Source organism: Harpia harpyja, chromosome 22 (assembly GCF_026419915.1).
Source record: "Harpia harpyja isolate bHarHar1 chromosome 22, bHarHar1 primary haplotype, whole genome shotgun sequence".
NCBI lineage: Eukaryota > Metazoa > Chordata > Aves > Accipitriformes > Accipitridae > Harpia > Harpia harpyja.
In genome coordinates, this window is record NC_068961.1 from 10,859,815 (window position 1) to 10,882,532 (window position 22,718).

Genomic DNA, 22,718 nt, shown 5'->3' on the forward strand with positions numbered 1-22,718 from the left:
ACAAGATAAAGTGGTTGGAATTTTGAATCATTTTTATAAAGATGCTGTTGCAGTCTACCAAAAGATTTGATGAACTCTGTGCAAACATTCCAAAGTACTTTGAGATAGACAAAAAAATTTAAATCTGGAGAAGGTCTAGGTTGTCTAAATCCAGTTTGCATTATAGCTCTGGAAATGTATATTTTTTAATTAATATCAAGCACAAAGACTTGTGGCATAAATGATTTGGGTTGCTTGCGTTTCTTACCTTAAAATTAACTCCTGAATTAAGAGTATGGAAACTATCATATAGAACCAGCATTCAGCACATTGTGTTTATCACACAGGAGGCAATAAGAAGACAAAATTTTCTACAGATAATTATGAAATGAAATCACTATAGAAGTTTTTCCTAATCTTTGCCCATTCTGAACTGACCCTATAGCATGACCCTATGATGTTGCTATCACCACACCTACAATGTTGATGTTATTTTTAAGAGCCTCCATTGTTGCAGTTTGGGGTGTTTTCATTACTTATATAAAATTCTGTAAATATCCATTCCCTTTTTTGAAATCTCTTCAGCTCTCAGCCTAGTGATATCCTGTATCGTTGAGCTCTACAACTGAGTCGTGCATTGTAAAGAGTGAAATTTGGGCTGCATTGTTTTCAGTAGCAGTTTGTATTGAAATAACTGTCCCTTTGTAAAAGGGAAGCACCATCCTTTGCTGTTTCATTAAGTCAGGACTGCTGGGCATTCTTCAGACAAAAAATAAAGATGATGTTGATGGTGAAGATGCGTCTTCTACAAAGAGATTGTAAGGATTTTAGTTGGGAGGTGGGGAGCTCTAGCATGCAAACTGATGGACTAAAATCTTTGTATCTTCCTCGCCTCTTCCGCCTTTTTTGTCTTAATGGCTGTTGCTTGTTTTTTTAAGGAAACCTTTCCAGGAAATGAGGCAAGAAACTTTTATAATAAGTGCATTTTACAGTGTGCTAAAGCTGACTGAATCATTGAAATGTGGGGATCCTGTTGTGGGATGAAAGAAAATAAGAGTGGGAAGAAAATAAGAGGTCACTTTGACATGTGGCTTTGACAGAATGAGAAGGGCCAGAGAGGATGGGAGCGTGTGAGGAGGTATTTATGTGCAAGAGAGTGGGAAGAGAAATGCAGATAAGAGGCAAGTTGGAGAGAGAATGAAAGATGAGACAGAAGAAGAGCCGTTATGAGACATGCAGGATGGAAAGAATTTTAGTGATGGTTTTTGTCAAAGGAATGAGTACTGTGCAGCTGAACAGTGGTCCAGGCAAGAGTTTATCAGTGCTGGGAGATTGATTTTGAAAAAGAGAGATGAAATAGAGAGGAAAATGTAGGTACCATAATAAGATCCACAAGAGGTATTGACTACTTCAGTGTCTTTGATGAGGACACATTACGCTGAGTCTTGTACCTGAATTCAGTCGCCCTTGCTACTGAAGTAACTTTTGGCCCACCATTTCCTTCTGCTTCTGCTCCTTGGTTGTAAAACTAAAACTCTACCCAGTCAGGCTGATGCAGCCAACCCACATTTGTGATCTTATAGGCAATTCCTGTTTGAAAGAGAAACTCGTTATGAATCAGGGTTCTTTCAGTATAACTGTCTTTGCTTACTAGAGAATGCACAAAGGTATGCACTTTCTCAAGCATGAGAAGGATCTGATGAATACAGATAATTTTTCACTTAATCTTCTGAAGTGTCTTTAGATTCAGAAGTCCACCAAATCTCTCAGCTTTCCTAGGGTTAAATCTCTGTGTTAATTTATTTCTGAGCTCTTTTAATTCTGTACCTGAGCTTTTGTTTATGGATACACTCTGAGATTCATCCTGAAATGATACTCATCCTCCTGCCAGGCTTCAAAAGGGTTTGGATCAGATCCATACTATTTTCCAAAAGAATAATAATGGAATTTTACCTAATATAGTGCCCTCCAAATATGTATTAGGTGGAACTGTGGTTCAAAGAGTGTCACAGTTTATAACCTGCATCTCTTAATTTCTCCATTTGTAAGCTTTTGAAAATGCCTTTACAAATGTATTATTAGCTTGGGGTTTGCTTTATGTGAAAAGAAAATTAAAGCAAAATCCTTTCTTTCCTAAGCCTCCCCGAATCTCAACTTTTGAATATTTACATGTCTCAGAGTTTACATAAGTGTGCTTTCTAGGCTTTATGTTACTGTATAACTTCCACTTGATAGTCTGCTGGAATGAAGAGTCATACATTTGACAAGTTTTTTGTAATAGAGCTTTGCACCTGAATAGTCTTTTTTTATTCTTCAGGATATACTTTTGTATATCCTTCTTGAAAAATCACCAGGAGGAAGGAACTGACAGATGACTCCATTTTTACAGCATTTTTTCCCATCTTTCTGCAGAAACTAAAGCAAATTTCACCCATAGGTGACAGCAAACTCTTGGAAACTGAAAATGCAGTCAACACAATGTATGCAATTAAGTATACAATGGTGACAGCAAAAATGCTTATGTGGAAATATTTTAAAAAATCTAAAGCCAATCGAATCTCAAAAACCCCATGATATCTTTCTGAGAACTGCAAAAGAGGTATCTAACATGGGTGGTGCTTAGATGAGGAGAAAGCCTCCAGTCTGAGGACAGCTGGGGATTCTCCAGTAGCTTACCCTTGAACTTACTTTGCCTCAGTAAGAAGCTGATCTCCTTCCCTAACAGACATGTCTGCTTCGTGTCTTCTCTTGGAGAGAACTGTAAGGTCTAATTGCTGCACCATGTTGTCAGCCACAAGAACTATTGAACATTATTGAATGCTTCCCACCTTTGCAGAATCGGAAGGGCCATACATGTGCGTTCATACAAGTGCTCTGAAACGGGAAATCAAAGATGAAACACTGACTTATCACACACATTTCTGTGGGAGCTGGTGGGAGTGTTAATCTGTGTTATGTACTTTTAGGTTATATCAGACATAAACCTTGGTCTGATCTGCTTTATCACTATGATAGGTTATTCTCCAGTGCATTTTGAAATAAAACACAGGAGAATGAGACAAATTTTTCTTCTGATGCCTAAATTGGTCATTTATATATTTATTTTTCTAGTAATTTGGTAAATTGCTTAGTTATTTACCTTGCTGTAATTTATGCAGGAGGGCCTCGAGATATCCACATCCTATTGTTTCTTATCAGCAAAATATTTCTTGTGAAATTAGGAGCAAATGAAATGTTTCTAGACCGCCTTATTTTTTTCTCAAGGATATCTCTGATTTGTGTCTGAATAATATTTAAACACATTAATAATAAATGCTGTTAAATTTTGTCTTTTGTAGTGTGATTTTCACTAATTACATTCTCACTTTAACTGAGTTATTTTACACAATCTGTGATCTTCCAGACATGGTGGATTAAATAACTGCAAATGAGTACTTGGAGAAAAAAGCACATTTTCAGGGCATGCTTGCTTTTATACCTTCTCCTTGAGAATTTTAAATGCAATTTATTCATTAGATACATAGATATGGACAAATGTCCCTATACTGTAGTAATTGCTGCAGTATTAAATGAATGTCTGCATTGTGGTCAGGGGTTTGGATGCTATTTTCAGATGGATTGCTTGTATGCTAGAGAAACGTTAGAGATGGAGGAGAAGCACTGTTCAAGGCTGGGTTAGTCTGTACACTGGTGAAAGCAGCTTTTGAGGAATGGAGGAGACTGCGGCAAAGGTGTCCAGCAGATTTTAGCTGAAGTATATTGCTTTCTTGAAGCCAAAACACTTTGTAGAGAAAATGCTGATGTAAAAAAACCCCCCACTTTATGAAGGAAGAAAACTCTGTGTGTGTGAGACAGAAAATTGGTGTACAGGCTTGACAGACCTATCTGTGCCCCAGACTACAAACTGGACATGGAAACTCAAAGTCTAGTATATCTGTGTATGAGTAGGATGCACCTGCCCTAGGTCTGAGCTATTTGCTTGGGAATTGCTTTGTAGACATTGGAGATGAACAAGCACCTATAAAGAATTAGGCGGATCACCTCCTGGGAACGTGTCTTCTTCCCATGGGCTGTGAAGGGAAGCCAACAGGACTAGGCTTTTTGATCCTTAAGTAAAGCAAGATGAATTGCTTTCCATCTTGGGTCACCTGTTGGCAAACACAAGAAACTGGTACTGAAGTCCCTTCTCTGCCTTGAGATCACAGCTGAGACTTCCTAGCAGGGTTTTGCACAGGCGTGGCTTTTTTTTTTTTTTTTTTTTTTTTTTTAATTACATCCTATAGTGAGGCAAAGTAATAAGCCATTCTCTGGCCAGGTCTTTTTGAAGGGGGATGGGGTGGAATAAGGAACAAAACCCCCAAACAAACCAAGAAAAGAATCAGCTACAGGAATTTTTATCCTTCCCCCCCCTTCCCCCCCTCCTTTTTAATAAGGAGATGTTTAGAGGAGTCTCTGGTCGGTTCTTACCCTTTGTTGCAGATTGTTCACAGGACCCTTGCAGCGATGCTGGGCTCTCTGGCAGCTTTAGCCGCCTTAGCTACTGTTGGGGAGGTAAGTTATCAAACTGTAAGTGCTCACCTCGTTTCTGGGTATGATATCATAAGTTTCCTTGTTTGCCCTGTTGTGACTGGGCACATAACAGAGCAGTGTTTTTTAGGAGAGAGAGATGGTAGGGCAGACAGCGGAGTGGGGAAGCATCTTGGGGAAAACAAGTCAGCCTAGGGTATAGGCAAGAAGAGTAGAAAAAAGTCAGTTGTTGCTATTTTGTTCTGATTTGCACAAAGCTGAGTACAACCATTTTTAGCTTAATTCTGAGTTACTTTAACACTGTTATTTTCAGTAATGGTAGGTTACTAAGCAAACCTAAATGGAAATACATTGCCTTATACTACCCTAAATAATTACATCTCATGCTTACACCTTCCAACCCTTTTATTTCCCCCCGATTACTCTTAGTTGATATTTAGTGAAACCTCTGATTGATTTTTCTCTGTTTTTTCTCATAACTGGTCACCACATCATTGCCATGTTCCCTTAAATTCCCTCCAGTTTGTTCAAGGTGAAGCGGTCTGCTTTTGTTCTCTTACCAAAAAGGAAACTGGGGTGTACCATATAATTTGGTTATCTTTTATTTCTATAATGCTACATAAGCAGCAACTAGATAAACCAATAGTCTAATGTAGGCTTTTGATAGTGACCCACATAGGATGGCAGCAGTACTTTGAATTAGTAATAACAATAATAGTAGTAATAATAATAGCAATAATGGTAATAATAGAGAGACCTTTTTGTGTACCTTATAGGAACACTTAGTAATTTCCATCATAGCTTATTTAAATGGTTCATCAATTGAGTGAAGTTTATATTTCATAGCTAATCACAAGTTAGGTGTTTCATGGCATTCACTGGTAATTGTATTTTCTGATTGCAGAGGCCAAGTATGGTCAAAGTGGTGGAGTGGATTGATTATGAGACACTGGCACTGCTCTTTGGAATGGTAACTAAAATGTATCTTTTGCTCTAAATGTGCTAAAATAATCACATTCAATATAGAGATGTTTCCCTTTTAAACATTTTTAAAATTGTACTTTACTGAGACATGTTATGATGAAAATTTGGGTCTTAAAGGATTTATCGAAAAGGAGGATGATCACAGCCCTGAAGGAGCCTTTTGAAAATGTTGAACCTTTTCTACTTTTTTTTTTAAATCTGTAAAATTGTGTTGATAACATACTAAAAACATCCTTGAGGTCTGTAAATGGAAAGACCTGTTTAAGTGCCAAGCATTATCATTCTCATTTATCTTGTTAATTTTGTTTACTCAAAACCTTCCTCAAACATACTCTGCTGGAAAAGTGGTTTTCTTTGTCTTAGTCAGTGCTGTTTGGAGCAAAAAAAAAAAGCAAACAAGAAATGGAGGAGAAATATCTGATTAGATCATAATCATATATTATTTTAACCACTTTGCACAGAGCTTTTTATGGTAAAGAGAGTTGTCCAAGTGCTATTAAACTCTAACACAAAATATAAAATACAGAGAGACAAAATTACAATTATCTGCTGCCATTCTGAGCTTTTATTTCTTGACACTGCTCCCTGCTCCCTGCCTTCTGCACAGAAAAAGAAAACAACAACAAAAAAATCTGTTGGGAGCAAAGATGGAAGGACAGGAAACCTCCCAGAAATGTGGAAAAATGCAAGAAATTCTTGGAGCTGCTATCTTCTGCACTCTGTAGAGCAGAAAGCAAACACACTTATTGGCTTTTCTTGATTAATGACATAAAGGAGATACATTAAGTACTTAATGTATGATGTCCACTTAGTCACTACAAACTAAATTCAACCAGACTAGTATGACATTTGCAGACTGTTAATGCTGAGAACTAAATTTCACCATATGATGCATTAACAAGAGATATCTGGCAGCTGTAGTGGATATCCTAATATGTAGGTGACCAGATTTTCAGAGCTGTGTCAGATAAGAAGGACTTTTGTCAGAATCACAAACTACATTGTTTTGGTTTTGTGTAAATAATTCAGTTGCAAGCTATTCTCTTTTTATTTATTTTTGGTAGATGGTTTTGGTGGCCATATTTTCAGAGACTGGATTCTTTGACTACTGTGCAGTAAAGGTAGGCTTGTTTTGGCACTCTTAATTATTACTGGATTAATCAAGTTAGTATTTAATCAGATCTCTTGCACCAAGCACTATCTTTGAAGGACCTTTCCTAGGGCAGTGTATACTTATCATGTTAGAAATGACAATGGTCAACTTGTAATTTTGAAAAATCTCTTAGGGATGAAAGGAAGCCCTTAAGGCAATGCTGTTTCTACAGGAGAAAGGCAAAGGTCCCCAGTAGGGTACACAAGCATGTGGACAATATAAAGCTGAGTTATTCCCCTGACTTCCCCAAGACCGCTGTTCTGCTGTAACAGAAATCTGTATTTATGCCTGGCAGGGGGAGAGAGGAAATATGGGAACCATCATTAGCTTTACAATCACACATGAAAAACGGCCACAGACCTTTGCACAGTAGCAGAACCAAAGATTACACGAAAAGGGCAATTCTGATGGATTGGTTGTAAAGCAAGTATTGCCTGTGGTGAGGGACTCCTTCACATGCTGCAAAGCTTAATTTTCCTGAGAAAGGTGGAAAGAAAGAAAACAAAAGTGACAAGAACTGCTCTGAGCACAGAACCCCTAAAGAAAACACGGGTGGACACAACCCCTGCCTACATAGCTGCCCAGACCATGTAGCGCCGGCAGTGCTGCTCTGACGATGGGGAAGGTGTCCCAGCGTGTGGAGGGGGTGGGAGCTCTGAACCACGTTAGTCCACCCAGACCTGCAGCCAGAAGATGGGGGCTCAGCCCTGCTCCTGACACAGACCCCTTTCATGCCCAGCAGCGGAGCATTGTGTCTCTTCAGACCTGTTTCTTCCTCTGCATGATAGAAATGTTTGCCCACTTGCAGGAAATGTTTTCTTGCTAAATTAATTAATATTGGAGAAGGTGCTATTGGAGGTCATGGAGTAGTAAATGCTCTGAGCTCACTGTTGCCTCATCTTTGGTGAAGTTGTTTAATGTAACATTTTTGAAAACTAAGCTGGAGTGATCTAGTCCCTTAATTTTGTTTCTATTTGTTTGGTTTTATTAGGCTTATCGACTCTCTAGAGGCAAGGTGTGGGCCATGATTACGCTGCTGTGCCTCATTGCTGCAATTCTTTCTGCATTTTTGGACAATGTTACCACTATGCTGCTCTTTACTCCAGTAACCATAAGGTACTTTATTGTTATGGTGTTGGACCTGGTCTTTTATAGCTGGCAATCAGTAGTAGACATGTGTGCAAAATGGTTGTTCGGACTTCTTTTTAATCATCAAAATGGAAATAAAAACTTCAAATACTCCTATTGTAGTAGGGTAAAGAGCTAATGTTTTCAAAGGGATCGGTTGCCTTTTCCCTTTGTGTTAACAGTGAGCACATATCTGAAGCCTGTTACACTGCCTTGGCAGCTAACTATTCTGGTTTGTCTCCATATCTGAACTGCAATAGCATATTGCACCAAATGCTCCCTAGTAGATGAAATTTTTTTCCTGTAAGCAGGGAGAATTTTTTAATTAAAGCTGCCTTGTCCTTTACCGGCTAATATCTATATACAATTTGAGATAGTAATTTATGTTTTAGTGAAGTTGTTATCCCTTCTAATACTAGTGACAAAAAAATTTAAAAGATCTCCAGATTTCAACTAAAATCTTTGTTTTAGAATATGAGACTGAATTTTCTTCCTGCTGGTGATCATGACATTTGTACAGCCAGTGGTTAATTCCACAATTTGAGACTAGATATTTGGAACTTTTAATAGAGAACAGTGAATTTAATTACTTCAGATTTCTGTAAATTAATAACACGTCATTTGCAACTGCATTTAATCAATGTGTGATTATAAATTAGTGTTTAACTTGAATTTAACCTGTGTCTGGCCAGGCAAATCTGGTTAATCCAGTTCAGTTTTGGAAAGAACTAGTGTGTTTTTAAAATGATCCTGAGTGATGTAAAGCTTGCAGTCATTATCACATTAAAGTATACAAAATTCTATTAAGATATGCTCCCACTTTAAAATGTAGTGTAAAGCAGTAAAAAGCAATTTTGCAAGTGGAATTTATTCTAGATTGGGAAACAGCTGGTGAATTAAAGCTCCATTTGTCTTCTGTCCGATTGTATTTTAAGGAGATCACTTTGCCTTACTCCAATCAATAATTTCACCTCTAGCGGTAAGCAACACTGGAACTATTAAACATCAAGTTTTCTTTAGCTGTGTTGCAAAATGTTTTGAATTAACTATAATTGGGAATGGATGGAAATCCAGCCATCAATGCATCATGAACTACTGCTCACAGGCAGAGGTACTGTAGCATTTATTCCATTTCCAAAGTATCACAGAGTAGCCCAGGTTGGAACAGACCTTGAAAGACCATCTAGTCCAACTTTCACAGGAAAGGGAGCCTGGATGAGATTATCTAGCACCCTGCTCATTCATGTCTTGAAAACCTCCAGCCATGGGGACTCTACCACGTCCCTGGGGAGGTTGTTCCAGTGGCTAATCGCTCTCACCATAAAAAATTTTTTTCTTATGTTGAGATGAAATCTGCCCCAGTGCAACTTGTACTTGTTGCCCCTTGTCTTCTCCAGGTGGCTCCTTGTGAAGAGAGAGCCTCTGCCTCTGTAGCCGCCCTTTAAGTACCCAAGTTTTATACTAAATGTATACTGAGTACTTTAGTTTTATACTAAATGAGTTTATAATGCTGAAGAAGGGGGAACTCAGTACGTGGGAAACATTTGTATTTGAATCACTATCAAAGCTAAAATAAAATTTTATCTCACCTAGTAAAACGAAATAATTGCCTATTTCTAAAAGCTTCATGCTGGGGGTCATTTTTTTTTTTTATCTTACTGCCATTGTCTTCAGCCCTTGTCTACAGCTTCACTATGTTGCGCTGTGCTGTCATTGCCATGGAGATAAAGCTTGCAGAAACTCCTACTGAATCTATGAATATAGGGATTTATATTTCCATTAATAAGGCATAAAACATGATACTTGTTTCACTCTGAATTTTGTAGCAAGCTGATAAAAAAATTAATAACTACCCCTTTTTAGCTATAATTTATTTTCAAGATACATTGCTATTGGGAACTGGAAAAGGCTAATGGTTGTTCACGTGGAGAATTATATAACCAGGGTTAAGTAAACTGAAGAAGTTTGATCCTACCGTATAGCTAACACATTCTGATGGTTTTATACTTTGGGCTTGGCCTTTCTTGGCGTATCTCAGAGATTCTCTCTTCATGCTAACACTAGGCCCATCAAAAAGAAAGAATCACGAAAGAAAAGTTAAGGTGTCATTTTGAAACATTTGGAAATCAAGGAGTGATGAAGTTAAAATTACAACTGTGGTCTTGTACCACAATTGATACAATTGGGCCAGTTGTACTACAAAGTACCCTTTAACTGCATAATTTTATGCTGTTGGGGAAATAGTGTATTTTTGCACAGTTATTTTGTTCTGCAATTTTTATGTGCTGACACATGTCATGTGACTGTGTTTTTACTGAGTTTTAAATTGACACTCTTGGTGACAGCATGAATGTATCAAGTTAAGCTTTTGTGCAATACACTCTTTTCTCCTTGAAATATAGGTTTTAATAATACAGACTGAGAATGAACAGTAAAGCTCAACTCTTCCTTCAAGGAAATGTGTGACAGCACTACAGCAAAAGCAATCCTGAGGAAGCATTCCTGCTGCCCACTCTTCCCCCCATCCCGTATTAGGTCAGGGGGTGATAATTTAAGTGTGGCCTCCATCTTTACACACTGGAGCAACATTTTGATAAGCCATGAGCAGGAAAGCAGTCATTCCTTATTCCAAAATGCTTAGGTGTGACCTTAACTTTCAGCCTGTAATACCACAGCCCAAGTTTAAAGTCAAATGTGTACTTCAGAAATGAGCGGATTGTGTGGATCTGTGCATAAAGGTAATTTGTGAGAGTTGAAGCAATCCGTGTGAAGATTACTGTGTGTAAGTGGGCTCTGAGTTGAAATGGATCATGAGGTTACTGAGTCAATCCTGGTATTTGCCAGAGAGCTTTAAGATGCTTCTTATTAAAGAAGCATTTTACTTTTTCTTATTAAAGAAGCATCTTACTAAAGAAGCATTAAATATTTTTGAACTGCTAAAAACATTTTGAGACTTTTTTAATAGTGAGGAATGTGTGTTTTCTACTCTTGTTGCATTACAAATAGAAATACTCATGATCAAACTTTAGAGAAGGGGAAAAATAGGAAAGAATAAACTGGATAAACTTAGGCTGAAACCTGAGGTCTCTAATAGATGATTCATGGCTAGTAGGTTGTCTGCACAATCCTCTACCACTGCTCCCCACAAGAAAGTTAATAACTGATGCTGAGTGCGGAGCCTGTGGTTGCCCAGAATAGTTTTCTATAGGTCAGCATAGCCTGGGGACCGTGGTTTAAAAAGTTGAATGATGCTGAAAATTTGAAATCTATTTTCTGTGTAGTCCAATTCTTGTAATAGTTCATTACTTTCAATGAAAAGGTTTTTAAAATGCATCAATTTTGTAACCATTAATTATTGCATTATAAATGTAAAAACATCTATCATTTTTGCATTTATATTGCTGTAATTACTGTGGCACATATAATGTAGCATAATTAAAACTTTAACAATATACACACACAAAAATATTATGTTTAAAGTCTTGCAATTTTTCAGTGAAATGGCTGTATTTTGTAAATTTAATAAATTTTAAGATTTAAGGTAATTTAGTCATAGGATAAGAGGTTAATTTCATTTTCTTTATACTGCAGGCTCTGTGAAGTACTTAATCTTGATCCTAGGCATGTCCTGATTGCAGAAGTAATCTTCACAAATATTGGGGGGGCTGCCACAGCTGTTGGGGATCCTCCAAATGTGATTATTGTTTCAAAGCAGGAGCTGAGAAATGAGGTATGTACTGCAAGCTGTTTGGCTACTAAAATTAAGTACCGATGTTGACTTATGCAGTGTTGAACTTTCTCTTCCCCCAGACAGTCATATATAAACAGAACATAATCCACTTCTTCCACTACGTTGTTTCTCCCTTAGTAGGACGATCAGACAGAAGAGTGATCTTTTGAGGACAAAATTTAGATGAAGAATAGACTTTTTGATACAGACTGAGAATACTGGTTTTCTTTTTCTTTTTTGTGGTGGTGAGGAGGATTTCCTTGTCAATGGCAAAGTGAAGAAGGAAGCAAAACAATGGAGGACCGTAAAGAGACAGCAGCAAGTTGGAAAAAAAGAAAAATGTGAAAATGAAGATGAAAATCCAAACTTTTTTTTTCAGAATAGGCTTTCTTTCGAAAGTTAAATATATTGAGACAATTTGATTCCTTTTCAGAAATTTCAAATCAGAAATACTTGTCCATATGCAAAACCCCACAACGTGAGAGGCTGCGTTGCCCCTGTAGACCCACGTCATACACGACTCCGCTGCAGGCAGAGACTTTGTCCTTCACCGGCAGCCCAAGGGGACGTGGGGGGTGAGAGGGGGGCTCCCCCCATGCAGCACGGCCCGCAGCTACCTCCCACCTCCTGCCAACAGCGTGGTCTCCCCAGGGTGCAATGACGGATTTTAACTTCCAACACTTGGCTCTTCTAACGTTTCCTTTTGCTGGGTGACTGGTCCCAAAGGGAAGGCTACGGTGGCTGGTGCTGGGTGGGACTGCAGGTCTCCAGACACCTGCCAGCAGGACCGTCCCGGTCCCACCATCTCCTCCCACCCACGTGGCCCTCTCTGCCCCGTGGACAGGCAGAGCCACTGCTGGCAGGTGCTCACCTTCAGCTTCTGCAGGGAGCTGGCGTTTGCATGAGTTTTCCACGCTTTCAGCTATCCCTGCCACCCCTGAACAGGGGGGCATCAAGTCCCACTTCTGCCTCTGACACTGTGCTCCCCGGTATCCCTTGGTGCGTCACCCGTCTCTGGTGCGCTGGGGGCAGCAGGGAGACAGCCTGCTCAGGATGCAAGGGGCAGCCCCTCCTGGGATGGGGCAGCTCTGCTCTCCTTCTGCCTCTGCACCACCACCACCACCAAGCAGCACGATGGCAGGGGCAGTAATATAATGGGCACGTCTGTAGGGACACCAGGCATGTGTTTTTTGTTTTGGCCAGGCATCATAAACCCCCAAAATAAATAAATCTAAAGGAATTCAGTGTAGCATATGGGCTAGTGTGAAAATACCTGTGCAAGTGGGATGAGGGAATTGTAGTATAAAATTCTAGTGTTTGTGTTTGTTTTGTTTGTTTTTTTTTTTATTTGGAGTCAATTATGTTTCTATTGCTGTACCAAAAAAGGATGCCTCCTAATTAACTGAATACACTCAAATTAATTAAGTACTTCCCAGGTTGGAAAATGTCTTTGAAAGTTCATAGTATTTAATAAACTGAATGTTTACCTTCAAAATATTTGAAATGTGCTGCAATTAGTTTGTTTGGATGATGACTTTGGAGACTCTGTAATATTCCTGGCTGAGGATTTGATAGCTAAATTTTACATTTTTAAATATGAAATCTGTGCAACTATTTAAACATTCTTTTCTAAAAGAGAATAATTAACACCTGTCATGCAGGTCATTTTCCTAAATACTCAGAAACTCATAGTCTCTGTAGAACCTTTAGAAGTGGATGTAAACATGGGAAGCAATTAAGCAATCACACTGAAAAGAAACAATTTTACATTTCTCTTGAATGAGATATTGACAATTTTAGGAGGACTCAGATGTATAAATACCCTAGCAAACGTGACATAGCAAATTCTGTGTTTGAAACAGGTACAAAAACTTTCCAAATGTTTTCACTCTGGATTGTTTTCAGATCTTTTGTTGCATCACAGAAATCAGGACGTAATGAAATAGATCAGATTCAGCACAGGACCATGGGACTTGTAGTGCTTCTTTCCTATATTCTCAGCAGTTATATCTATGTATATGAATAAAAGAGGGTCAAAGACCTATCCTTGGCTCTGAGGGTGAGTGGCATGGACTGGCTTATGTCCTCACTGCTTAGGGCTCACGCCCTCTAAAGGAGATTTGCCTGGGAGAGCGCTGGCAGGAGTAACTGGATAAAGCTGGGAGTGAGGGCAGGGAGGGAGTGGGACCATCTGGTCTTTTACAGTCTGTGCTGTTGAACTAATAGCTCAATTCCTAATTTAGTCCACCTGCTCCAGCATGCTCTCTTTTGTTCAGAAGAAGAAACATAGACATAGTCTTGTTTCTGAAACTACGTCTAGCAAAGGCTGCTGTGAGGAAGGGTTATATGATCAACCACAAATCTGCCTCTAAAATGCATGGGGTGTCTGCTATATTTGTACCAAGTAAAATTTATTTTCTCTCTTTTTTTATTTTTTAAAGTGTTTCAGAGGTAAAAGTTCTTGAATGCAATAACAGCATTTTGGAAACAGCGCTTCATGCAATACTTTTTATAGTATCTATTATGATGTCTTCTACAGAAAATACCTTTTTTTAACCTCTTAGCATTATGGTCATGTTTTTGCCATTCTAGGAAGTTTTTCTCCTTGATAGTGTCATTAAAATTCCCTTTTTCATCCTTTTGCACTTCCTCTTCAGCATTATTTTTTTTATAGCAAGTACAGGAGTACTTGGACAACTGCCCCTGTAGGAGGCTGAATAGTGTATTGCACTATGTAGATGATTGGTTTTTCTATTTTATTAGCTGCGATCAAGAGGAGAATTTTACCACTTTTCCTGAACTTTTACTGCTGTACATCAACCTCTAAAAGCAGCTTAATAAGATATTATGCAAGTTTACACTTTCTTAGGAAACCTTGGTTTTTAAATCAACACAAAATGAAGTGCAGCTTTGTTACTTTGGGTGCTGTTATTGGGTTACAGCGTTAGAAATGCTTTGCTCTTTGTTTACTGTAGTGCTGGTGCAATTTTTCTTCCTAGGTTCTGCGGAAAACTCATGACATATTAAGAATATTTTATTTAAAGTATGTTTGAGTAAATAAGCTTTTTGTTACAGTTTACTCATTAAAAGTCTGTTCATTTGTCTTGAGATGCAAATAGATGCCAAAAGGATTTTTTCTTTGTAGCAGTGGTTAATTTATAATACTGACATTTTGCCTACCATCATGCCTGGAATCAGTGGAACATTTGCACAATAGGAGAGGGAGTTTTGTTGTATTCTTGCTTGTTCTTAGTTGGAGTTAGAAGAAGTTTCACAAAATAGCATTTATGTTGTGATTTTAGGGAAGGAAAATAAGAGCTTTCATTAAGAGCAAACAGAAAACTCACTCAGTGAATAAAAAACTTTTTTTAATACCTCCAGAGTACTGCTACTGACTAGCCATTGTTAGCAAAATTATATTTTTATCTTGAGGAGATATGTGCTTCAGACTTTGGGAACTCCATTTTTATATGCACAATAGGGCATGAAGCGGTTCGAAATGGTCATTGCTTTCAGAAAGGTTGAACATTAAGTCCTCTATATTTGGGAACTTCACAAGTATCTACAGTCACACCTTTGAAATCAGAAGTTGCTTGTGTTCTAAGCTTAGGCTGTGACTACAAGTTCTGTGGAGAACGGATGGTGAATAAGTCTCCAGAACAAAATGGTGGTGTGAACACAGTGTGCACTAGTACATCTGGCTTTAATCTGCCTAAAAGAGGAAATAAGAGCAAAGGCAGTTTTAGCATGTGCTAGCCACTGGATTATATCCTCTTATTTACTGTCTTTGTTAGCATGTGATAAAGCCTGTTCTGTTAATCTGATGTTTGCAGAGGATTTGGGAGTTTTGGCATTCCACTCAGAGTTACTCCTGTCATTTGACAGGAATTCCCTAGAAAATGGACAGCCATGAGGCTCTCCTGTTCTGCCTTTCAGAGACTTTCAGCCTTCATGCTGAAATTTAGCATGATGTGACATTAGATGATTAGATTGCATGAAAAATTGTGGTACCAAAAATTTATGAATAAAAGTAGATAATTTTGAAAAATGGAAGAGAGAAAATCCTATATATGAATCTATAAAGGTATTTCAAGCACTGGCAGATTGTGAAATGGATTCCTGTAGTTCACTTGGCTATTTTTGTTGAGTTTGCTTGATGCAAGCTTGTTAAAACTTTTACTCAATTTGTAGAACTCCTGCCCTTTCTGTCGATGTTTTATTGATTCCTTTTCTCAAGAAAATATGAAAACCTAGGTAAGGTATATGAAATAAAATTTATGTGTTTATAGCTGATTTCAGATTTTTTCCATCTCTGCATGTAGTAATCATTAAAGAGTATAGTGCAAGAAAAAAAGGAGGTTCATCAGTGTCTCAGATAAGCATTATCTTCATGTAACTGTGTTAGACCATCAGTGATTTCTGGCTCAGCAACGTCATGAGGAGTTCCCCCTGAGACAACGTAGATCTCGGTCACTCAGCTAGAAGAGATGTTTAAACCAGGGATGTTTAAACCGGTGTAGAAATAATAAACTACTCTTCCTCATTTTATTAGTCTTAAAATATTAAGTAAAGGGCATTCTGGCTAGAAGTACAGTATTTGCTGCTCCCTGAATTGCTGCACCTAGCTATAATTTTTGTATTCTCCTTGCTCTAAAATGGCAGATTTCTTCTGGAAAGGTCTGAATTACTAGAAGTTAATTTCACACCTCCAAAAGCAATAATAATAAAAAAATAATCAGGATGGTAGAAAGCTAGGTTTTTAGGAAAACAGTATGATAATTCCTCCTAATATGAAATTGATATGTTTGACTTTGCATTTAAAACTATAAACCAAGGAAAGATGCCCACTCTGTTTCAGCTCTGAATCTGTAGGCAGTGGAACCTTTAGGCTGTTGTCTTACTAAAACAAAATCTTTAGATTTTCTGTCAACTGGGGAACAGGAGAAATTTAACACAATCAGCATAGCCTCAAGTAAGGGACATTTGAAGCATGTATTGTATTTATCTGATGGATTGAAATCTCCTGGAAGAAAAGTATTTCTTGCCTATTGTGCATGTCAATTCTATTTCAGTCTATTGTGCAGGAAAAAGAAAATCTTTATGAAAATGACATTTTGTTGTATGCAGCAGACATGTGGAGCACTTTAATGTGTTTTTACAATGCTGAATCCTGGCCCCAGCAGTGCAGAGGACTCAGGAGGTATAAAATGTGTTATCCACAGCCACAAAGGATATGAATGTAGGCTCTGTGGAGATGTTGTGTGCCCTTTCTGGGGTGTAGGAAAGGGAGCAGGAGCAACCAATGTTGTGTCACTATCTTGGTATTCTCTGCTGCATCATTTATATCTGTGGTACAATGTAAATCCTTTAGGCTCTTAAAGTTCTCCAGAGGCTGCCAGCTGACTACTAGCTACCTGACAATGTCTGGGATGAAATCTGCCTTCTCCTTGCCTGAAAGCATATTCTGTGTGCTGCAGAGAGGCTGGTGTTAAGCACCCAGCCCAAAGCATCAGGGCGGGCAGTGGTCTGTTTTCACCGTGAGCCCTTCTGATATCAGCCATAAAAAAGCATGCACTCGGTAGTCCTCAGCCTCCTCATGGCTACAGGGTACCAGTTGTCCAAGGCTAGCCATCGTCAGGATTCCTTTTCACTCACTGGCTCTTGAGGATCAAGGCAAGGAGATAATAAGGAGGAAAGCCGGGAGCAAGGGATGGGAAGAGAATTGGATCCAGCCTTGTGCTACGACAGACAATACTGTCATGCAAGCTCTTTCCTGAAATAAGCATGCTCCATGTTAGAAAATGATTTTTTTCAGGTGAATCGGAAACCTGTTCCGCAGTTGCAGCAGAGCAGTGTGTTTTCTTTTACCCCAGGGATCTCAGAGGGAAGAAGGATCAATTGGGTGATATTATGAAGTTTAACAAAATTCTGAATCTCAGCCCAGGTACTCTCTGAAAAGTTTGGGTAAGCTCCTGGATAGGATGCCAAAAAATCTAGAAGACAATTTTTTTTCTCATGTGATGGTGTCTGCAAATCACTTTTTAAGGCTCATCTATGTCAGCTCTTATGTCACGAAGCTGTGTTAATCCTGACATTTCTTTTGAGAGTATTGTGATCTCCATGTCATTTCAATTCCTTTCAACTATCAGTCAGACCTGAGACCTCCTTCTTAACCTCAGCATTTTAGTTTGCCTTCTAGGTTGATGTGATTTTCCTTTTCACAGCGAAATTAGTTTTGTGAGTTTCGAGTGACACATTTCTTGTGCTGTATTTTTTGTTTGAGAAGCTTCTGCATTGTGGCATTTCAATAACAAAGTACAATTGTTTTGCTCTGAAATTGGTGTAATATTAAAAATGTAGAGGCAAGTGACTTTGTAAATCTTTGTATTTGTTTGCAACGAGCCACTTCCTTAAATTCAAGTTCCATTAACATGTGATGGAGACATCACATATTTAAACTTGAGAGTTTCCAAGGATTCTTCAGGTTCCTATTTTTCTTTTTTGTTTCCTACATTAGCAATTATCTTTATGCCTGAGTATCTCTGCAGAGAATTTCTGCCGGCATACTCTGCCTGGTAGCTGGCATCCTTCTTCGTGATGTGGGCACATTGCTGCCAGCCTAAGAAAAGCTTCATCTCCACAGCTCTTTGTAAGATTAGGTTGAGTGCGAAAGTAATTTTCCTGGTTCTGGTAATTCTGGTTTGAGTATATTCTGACCACCTCTAATTAACTTCATTGCTCCTCAACCAGCTGTTTCCCAGTCATTTTGCTTTTCAGAGGATAAATTTTTTTCCAGTTGGTTTAGGCATTGCTATTTTGGCTGGTGTTAGCTTCAGTGTTTTTACAGCTTAATTCCTTTCAGCTTCCTACCTCTCCTTAGGCCATTTTAAAGACCATACAAAACTGAATACTTATTTTGCATACTTCCTGAACTGTTTAATGGCACATTGCCAATACTTGAGAAATTTCCAAACCAAGGCCAGTTCACGTTGTTTTTAAGGATTCTGATCTTTCTTTATGGCCACAGTCTTACAGGCAACCCATATATAAATTAGATTTATTGTCAATTTTAAATGGCTGTTATTAAGGAAATACACATGGTGGATATGGACTTCATATACTTTGGGGGCAGGTCTTACAAACATTGGGCCTTTGCAGAATTTCTTTTTTTTTTTTTTTCCATGGTTATTTGTAAATTTCCCAGAGTTATGAATGTTGAAATCATCCTTCACAGAAATGTCTCCTGTACCTCTGAATCTTGATTTGATGCCCAGAGGCCAGTCTTTCTGAGCATTTATAAAAATTGACTTGTAAAGTCTGTCTTGCAGAGATGTCAGACATTTGACTAGCTGACCTATTATGTAGGCAAACTGAATGAAGGTATATTATTTTCATTTGTGGTATCATGTTTTTCTGTCTGATTCTTAAACTAATCTTGTTCCAATTCCTGAAGAGTCTTCCTTCTACTTCCATAAAAGAAATGACAGTAACCGAGTTACAATGAAAGGCCAGTGAATGAATAGGTATATGGTTTCACCTTTTAGTGGCTGGAGAGTAGAAGCAACAAGGAATCTACTATTAAATAGCAACTAAGGGTGATTTTCTTTAGCTTATGAAGCTGAAACCTGTATTTTTAATAGGATCAGATTCTAATCCTAGGTCTGCTTATTTATGTTTTGAGATTTATTTAACTGTCTGCAAACTATGGATTTTTTTGCAAAAGAGCACTGATCTTTATCTGGCTACGAAAGTTCTTTATGACTTTAAGCAGTTTCTTGTGTCGTGTGTCTTTTTATTATGCCCCGTGGTACAATAGAGAAACTTTTTTTTTCCTTTTTGAGCTAGAGACATTTCAGCTTGGACATTTCCACATAAATTCTTTTAGTAGGAGACAATATAGAAGAACATTTAAGGTAGTAAGTCCCCATTAGTCTTAACACACAAGAGGTAATATCAGCTGATGCTGCATGGGAAGCTGTTTTTAAAATGTATTGGCATTGCAGAAGGGTCTATAGGTAGCACACAGGTATTTGGTAAAAGGCAAGTCACTAGAGACATAGACGTGTGGCACAGGGAGATACCATGACTTTCTAGAGTCTCTGGGAAATCAGTGGATGCTCTGAAAATTCAGCTTGGACAACCTGGGCTATCCAGGGCTCAGATCATGCTTTCTTCCAAGTGTCACAGAGCTGATCTGCTGGGATCACCAGTTCAGACCACCTCTGCTCTGTGAATATAAGACAGTTCCTTGCTACCAGAGTACTTGGATGTGATCCCCCTTGGAGCTTCACGGACAACTTCTTTTGGACAGGCTAGTCATGACTACTTCAGAAAATCCCAGCTCAAACACTAACCCTGATGTGCTACAGTGTGTGTAATATGGAATAATTCAGTTGAAAGGGGCCCTGGAGGTCATCTACTCCAATGTCCTCATCAAAGCATGGCTAACTTCAAAGTTTTAGGGTGGGTTGTCACTATTCATTCTTATTGCTTAAAACAGGAGCTTTTTAATATTAATTCTGCCTAACCTTTCTGAGAACCCCTTCATTAAAGGGTTTTGTTATGCAAAATGTAAATAAATATGTCCATTTATTAACCAGGAAGAAAAATAAACAGAGTATTGACATATAACATTTTTATTGTAGAATAATATTGGTGAATTTGGACTAGTTCAGATAGAACTGTTGTAAAAATCCACGTTGTCATCAGTTTAAAACAAAAGCTGGTCATTAAAATTTAAGTATTTCTGTGATTCAGTGTGATTTAAAATTAATTTACAGTGATTTAAGTGAAAAGTGAAAGTTAATGATTCAGTTTGTTTTTTTTTTTTTTTCTATCCATGTCAGAAACACTAAATTTATTTCAGAATAACTCATAATGCTATTTTTTAGTTCTTTGGATTAATTTGTAATGTGGCTTGTCTCCTTGAAACAGATGAAATACAGCATACACTGTACTTGGAACTTACTTTATTGCTTTATATTTACTTGCTTTAAGAATTTATATTGATTGCTAAAGCACATATAGTTGAATACTCTTCCCTGTAGGTAATATAGAAAAACAACTGATTTTTAATTTAGGTTTTCACTTTTATTTCCAGGGATTGGATTTTGCAGCCTTCACAGGGCATATGTTTGTTGGCATCTGCCTTGTTGTTCTGGTCTCCTTTCCTTTTCTCAGACTTCTTTACTGGAACAAAAAACTTTACAATAAGGAGCCAAGTGAAATCGTTGGTAAGTGTGAGCATGAAAACATTTTTACTATCACTACCTTGAATATGTGCTAAATAGAAACTGAACAGTGCTTACGACAATGTTGTCCTCAGATGGAAGTGCTCACTTTCCTTCAGTCTCTAAACATCAATTTTTAAACTAATAATTTAGATTTTATTTTTAGTCATGATATTTTCTGACTTTTAGAAATGGATGTTTTTCTGGTGCTAATGTTGAGGTGTTGACATGAATTATTAAATATCTTTCAAAATTTATAGGGATATTTTGCATCATTTATAGCCACAGGCTTGAATACCAGGGTGTTCTGTATTGCAACAGAAGACATCTGCTCAAGGTGCTGAGTTCACAGCCTAGCTTTAGAAATATCCCAGGTTTCCCTTATGACAGGCATAGTGCACCGATGCATTGTCTCACTGCTGGGTTTCCTACGCTGGATTTTTTCAGCAATATTTTCCTGGTCTGTGGTCAATGAAGGACAATTCATCAAGAGTAGAACTTTCCAACTTCTTTCCAGCTTGCCTCTGTGGCTCTTCCAACCCTAAATTTCCCCAGTGTATAATTTCTATAATTCAGTAGGACTAAATCTATGTTTTTTTTAAGTTGCTTACCTTGGTAGTCCCTAGAAGTCTTGGTAAAGCTGTTTCAATGGCTGTTGAGTATGTTGGTCCCTTTTTGTCTTCATGCTTTTATGCCTTTCTATTCAGTCCTTTTGAATTTTCATAATTGTTCTCAGGCTTCTGTTTCAATGGTGAAACTTAATAATAACCCCCAAATGTTCATAATTTCTTTACAAGGTAAGAAATAATTCACTAAGAATAATTTCTTAGCAAGCTTTGTACAAAGATAGCTGTTTCTTCCCTGTGACTGATGTTTTTTTCACTTTTGGCTGCAGAAGACTTAGGATCCAGGCTTCCACAGACCATGCAACTGGTGTTTTAATGTGCTGTACAACATCTCTGAATCTGTGTGTGTGGGGGTCTCTTTAGCATGGAGGGGGACAACTTTTGATATGGTTGATATAACTTGGCTCCATTTGTAATCTGTGGAGAAAGATAAGCCCTTCTAAAGACTAATGTAGCTGTCTACAATAGAACAGATATATTGCAGCCCCCCCCAATTTTCCTTCTTTCTTTTGAGTATAAGGGGAGTCCAGGGTGACTAACTCAGTGGTGGAGATCTTCATGATAGGTAACTAATTTAGGCAAAATGAGTACCACTTGTAGTGACTTGCCTTGTTCCAGGGAAAATTAGATTTAGAAGTAGGATTTTATTAAAAAGACAGAATTAAAAAGACAATCTTCTCCTCAGTGGATTGTAACATGTCTCTTGAATCCCATATGATAGAAAGGTCAGAGAAGAGACTTCACTGCTGAGGAAGTTAGCTCTTGTGCAGACATTTGATTTTGAGGGACTTCAGCACCCATTCAGCACAAGGCATGCTCAGCCTACCTGTTGATAGCTCTAGGGGCCAAAGTCTTTCCCAGTATTAAGAACCAAAACATTCTAGAGGTGATACTACCTAACTGTTTTCTAAGTGAATTGAGGAGAATTTTTCTTCTATATATTTGCTTGGTATGAGATATGCATTTTCATTGCTGTGCCATTGTAAAACAGCTGAGGCTTTCTGCACCCTTAGAGATTTGATCCTGAGTGCAAGAGAAATAAAGCAAAGAACTCAGTCCCTAAAATGCCTAGATATTTCCCTGTGACACTACAAAGTAAAATTTTTCAGAAGCCATCAAGAATCTTCTTTTCCTACCTTCTCATACCAGGGAAGGTGCTGCAAGAAGTCTTCCTTACCTGGTAAACAAATCTGTTGGCTATAAACTTCTGGGTCAAAGAGAGAAAAGGCTTTATTTACCAATAGGACACTTCTGGCTTACCACAGTTTACACCACATCAGTTTCCATTCAAACAGCTAGAATTTTATCTTGGGTGCTAGGAATGCCTTTAGAGAAAGTAAGCCACTGAAAACTGGCAGTGC

The 22,718-nt window shown here is 38.1% G+C and overlaps 1 protein-coding gene across 4 annotated transcripts in view; it reads left to right on the forward strand.

The window, feature by feature from the left end:
* OCA2 (OCA2 melanosomal transmembrane protein) overlaps positions 1 to 22,718 on the forward strand; it is a 293,670-nt gene that overhangs the window by 78,008 nt on the left and 192,944 nt on the right. For all 4 annotated transcript variants that reach the window (XM_052774012.1, XM_052774014.1, XM_052774013.1 and 1 more), the window contains 6 exons: positions 4,459 to 4,530; positions 5,411 to 5,476; positions 6,555 to 6,611; positions 7,635 to 7,759; positions 11,363 to 11,501; positions 20,602 to 20,734. In XM_052774012.1, the coding sequence (XP_052629972.1) occupies positions 4,459 to 4,530; positions 5,411 to 5,476; positions 6,555 to 6,611; positions 7,635 to 7,759; positions 11,363 to 11,501; positions 20,602 to 20,734 (592 nt within the window). The remainder of the gene's footprint in view (positions 1 to 4,458; positions 4,531 to 5,410; positions 5,477 to 6,554; positions 6,612 to 7,634; positions 7,760 to 11,362; positions 11,502 to 20,601; positions 20,735 to 22,718) is intronic.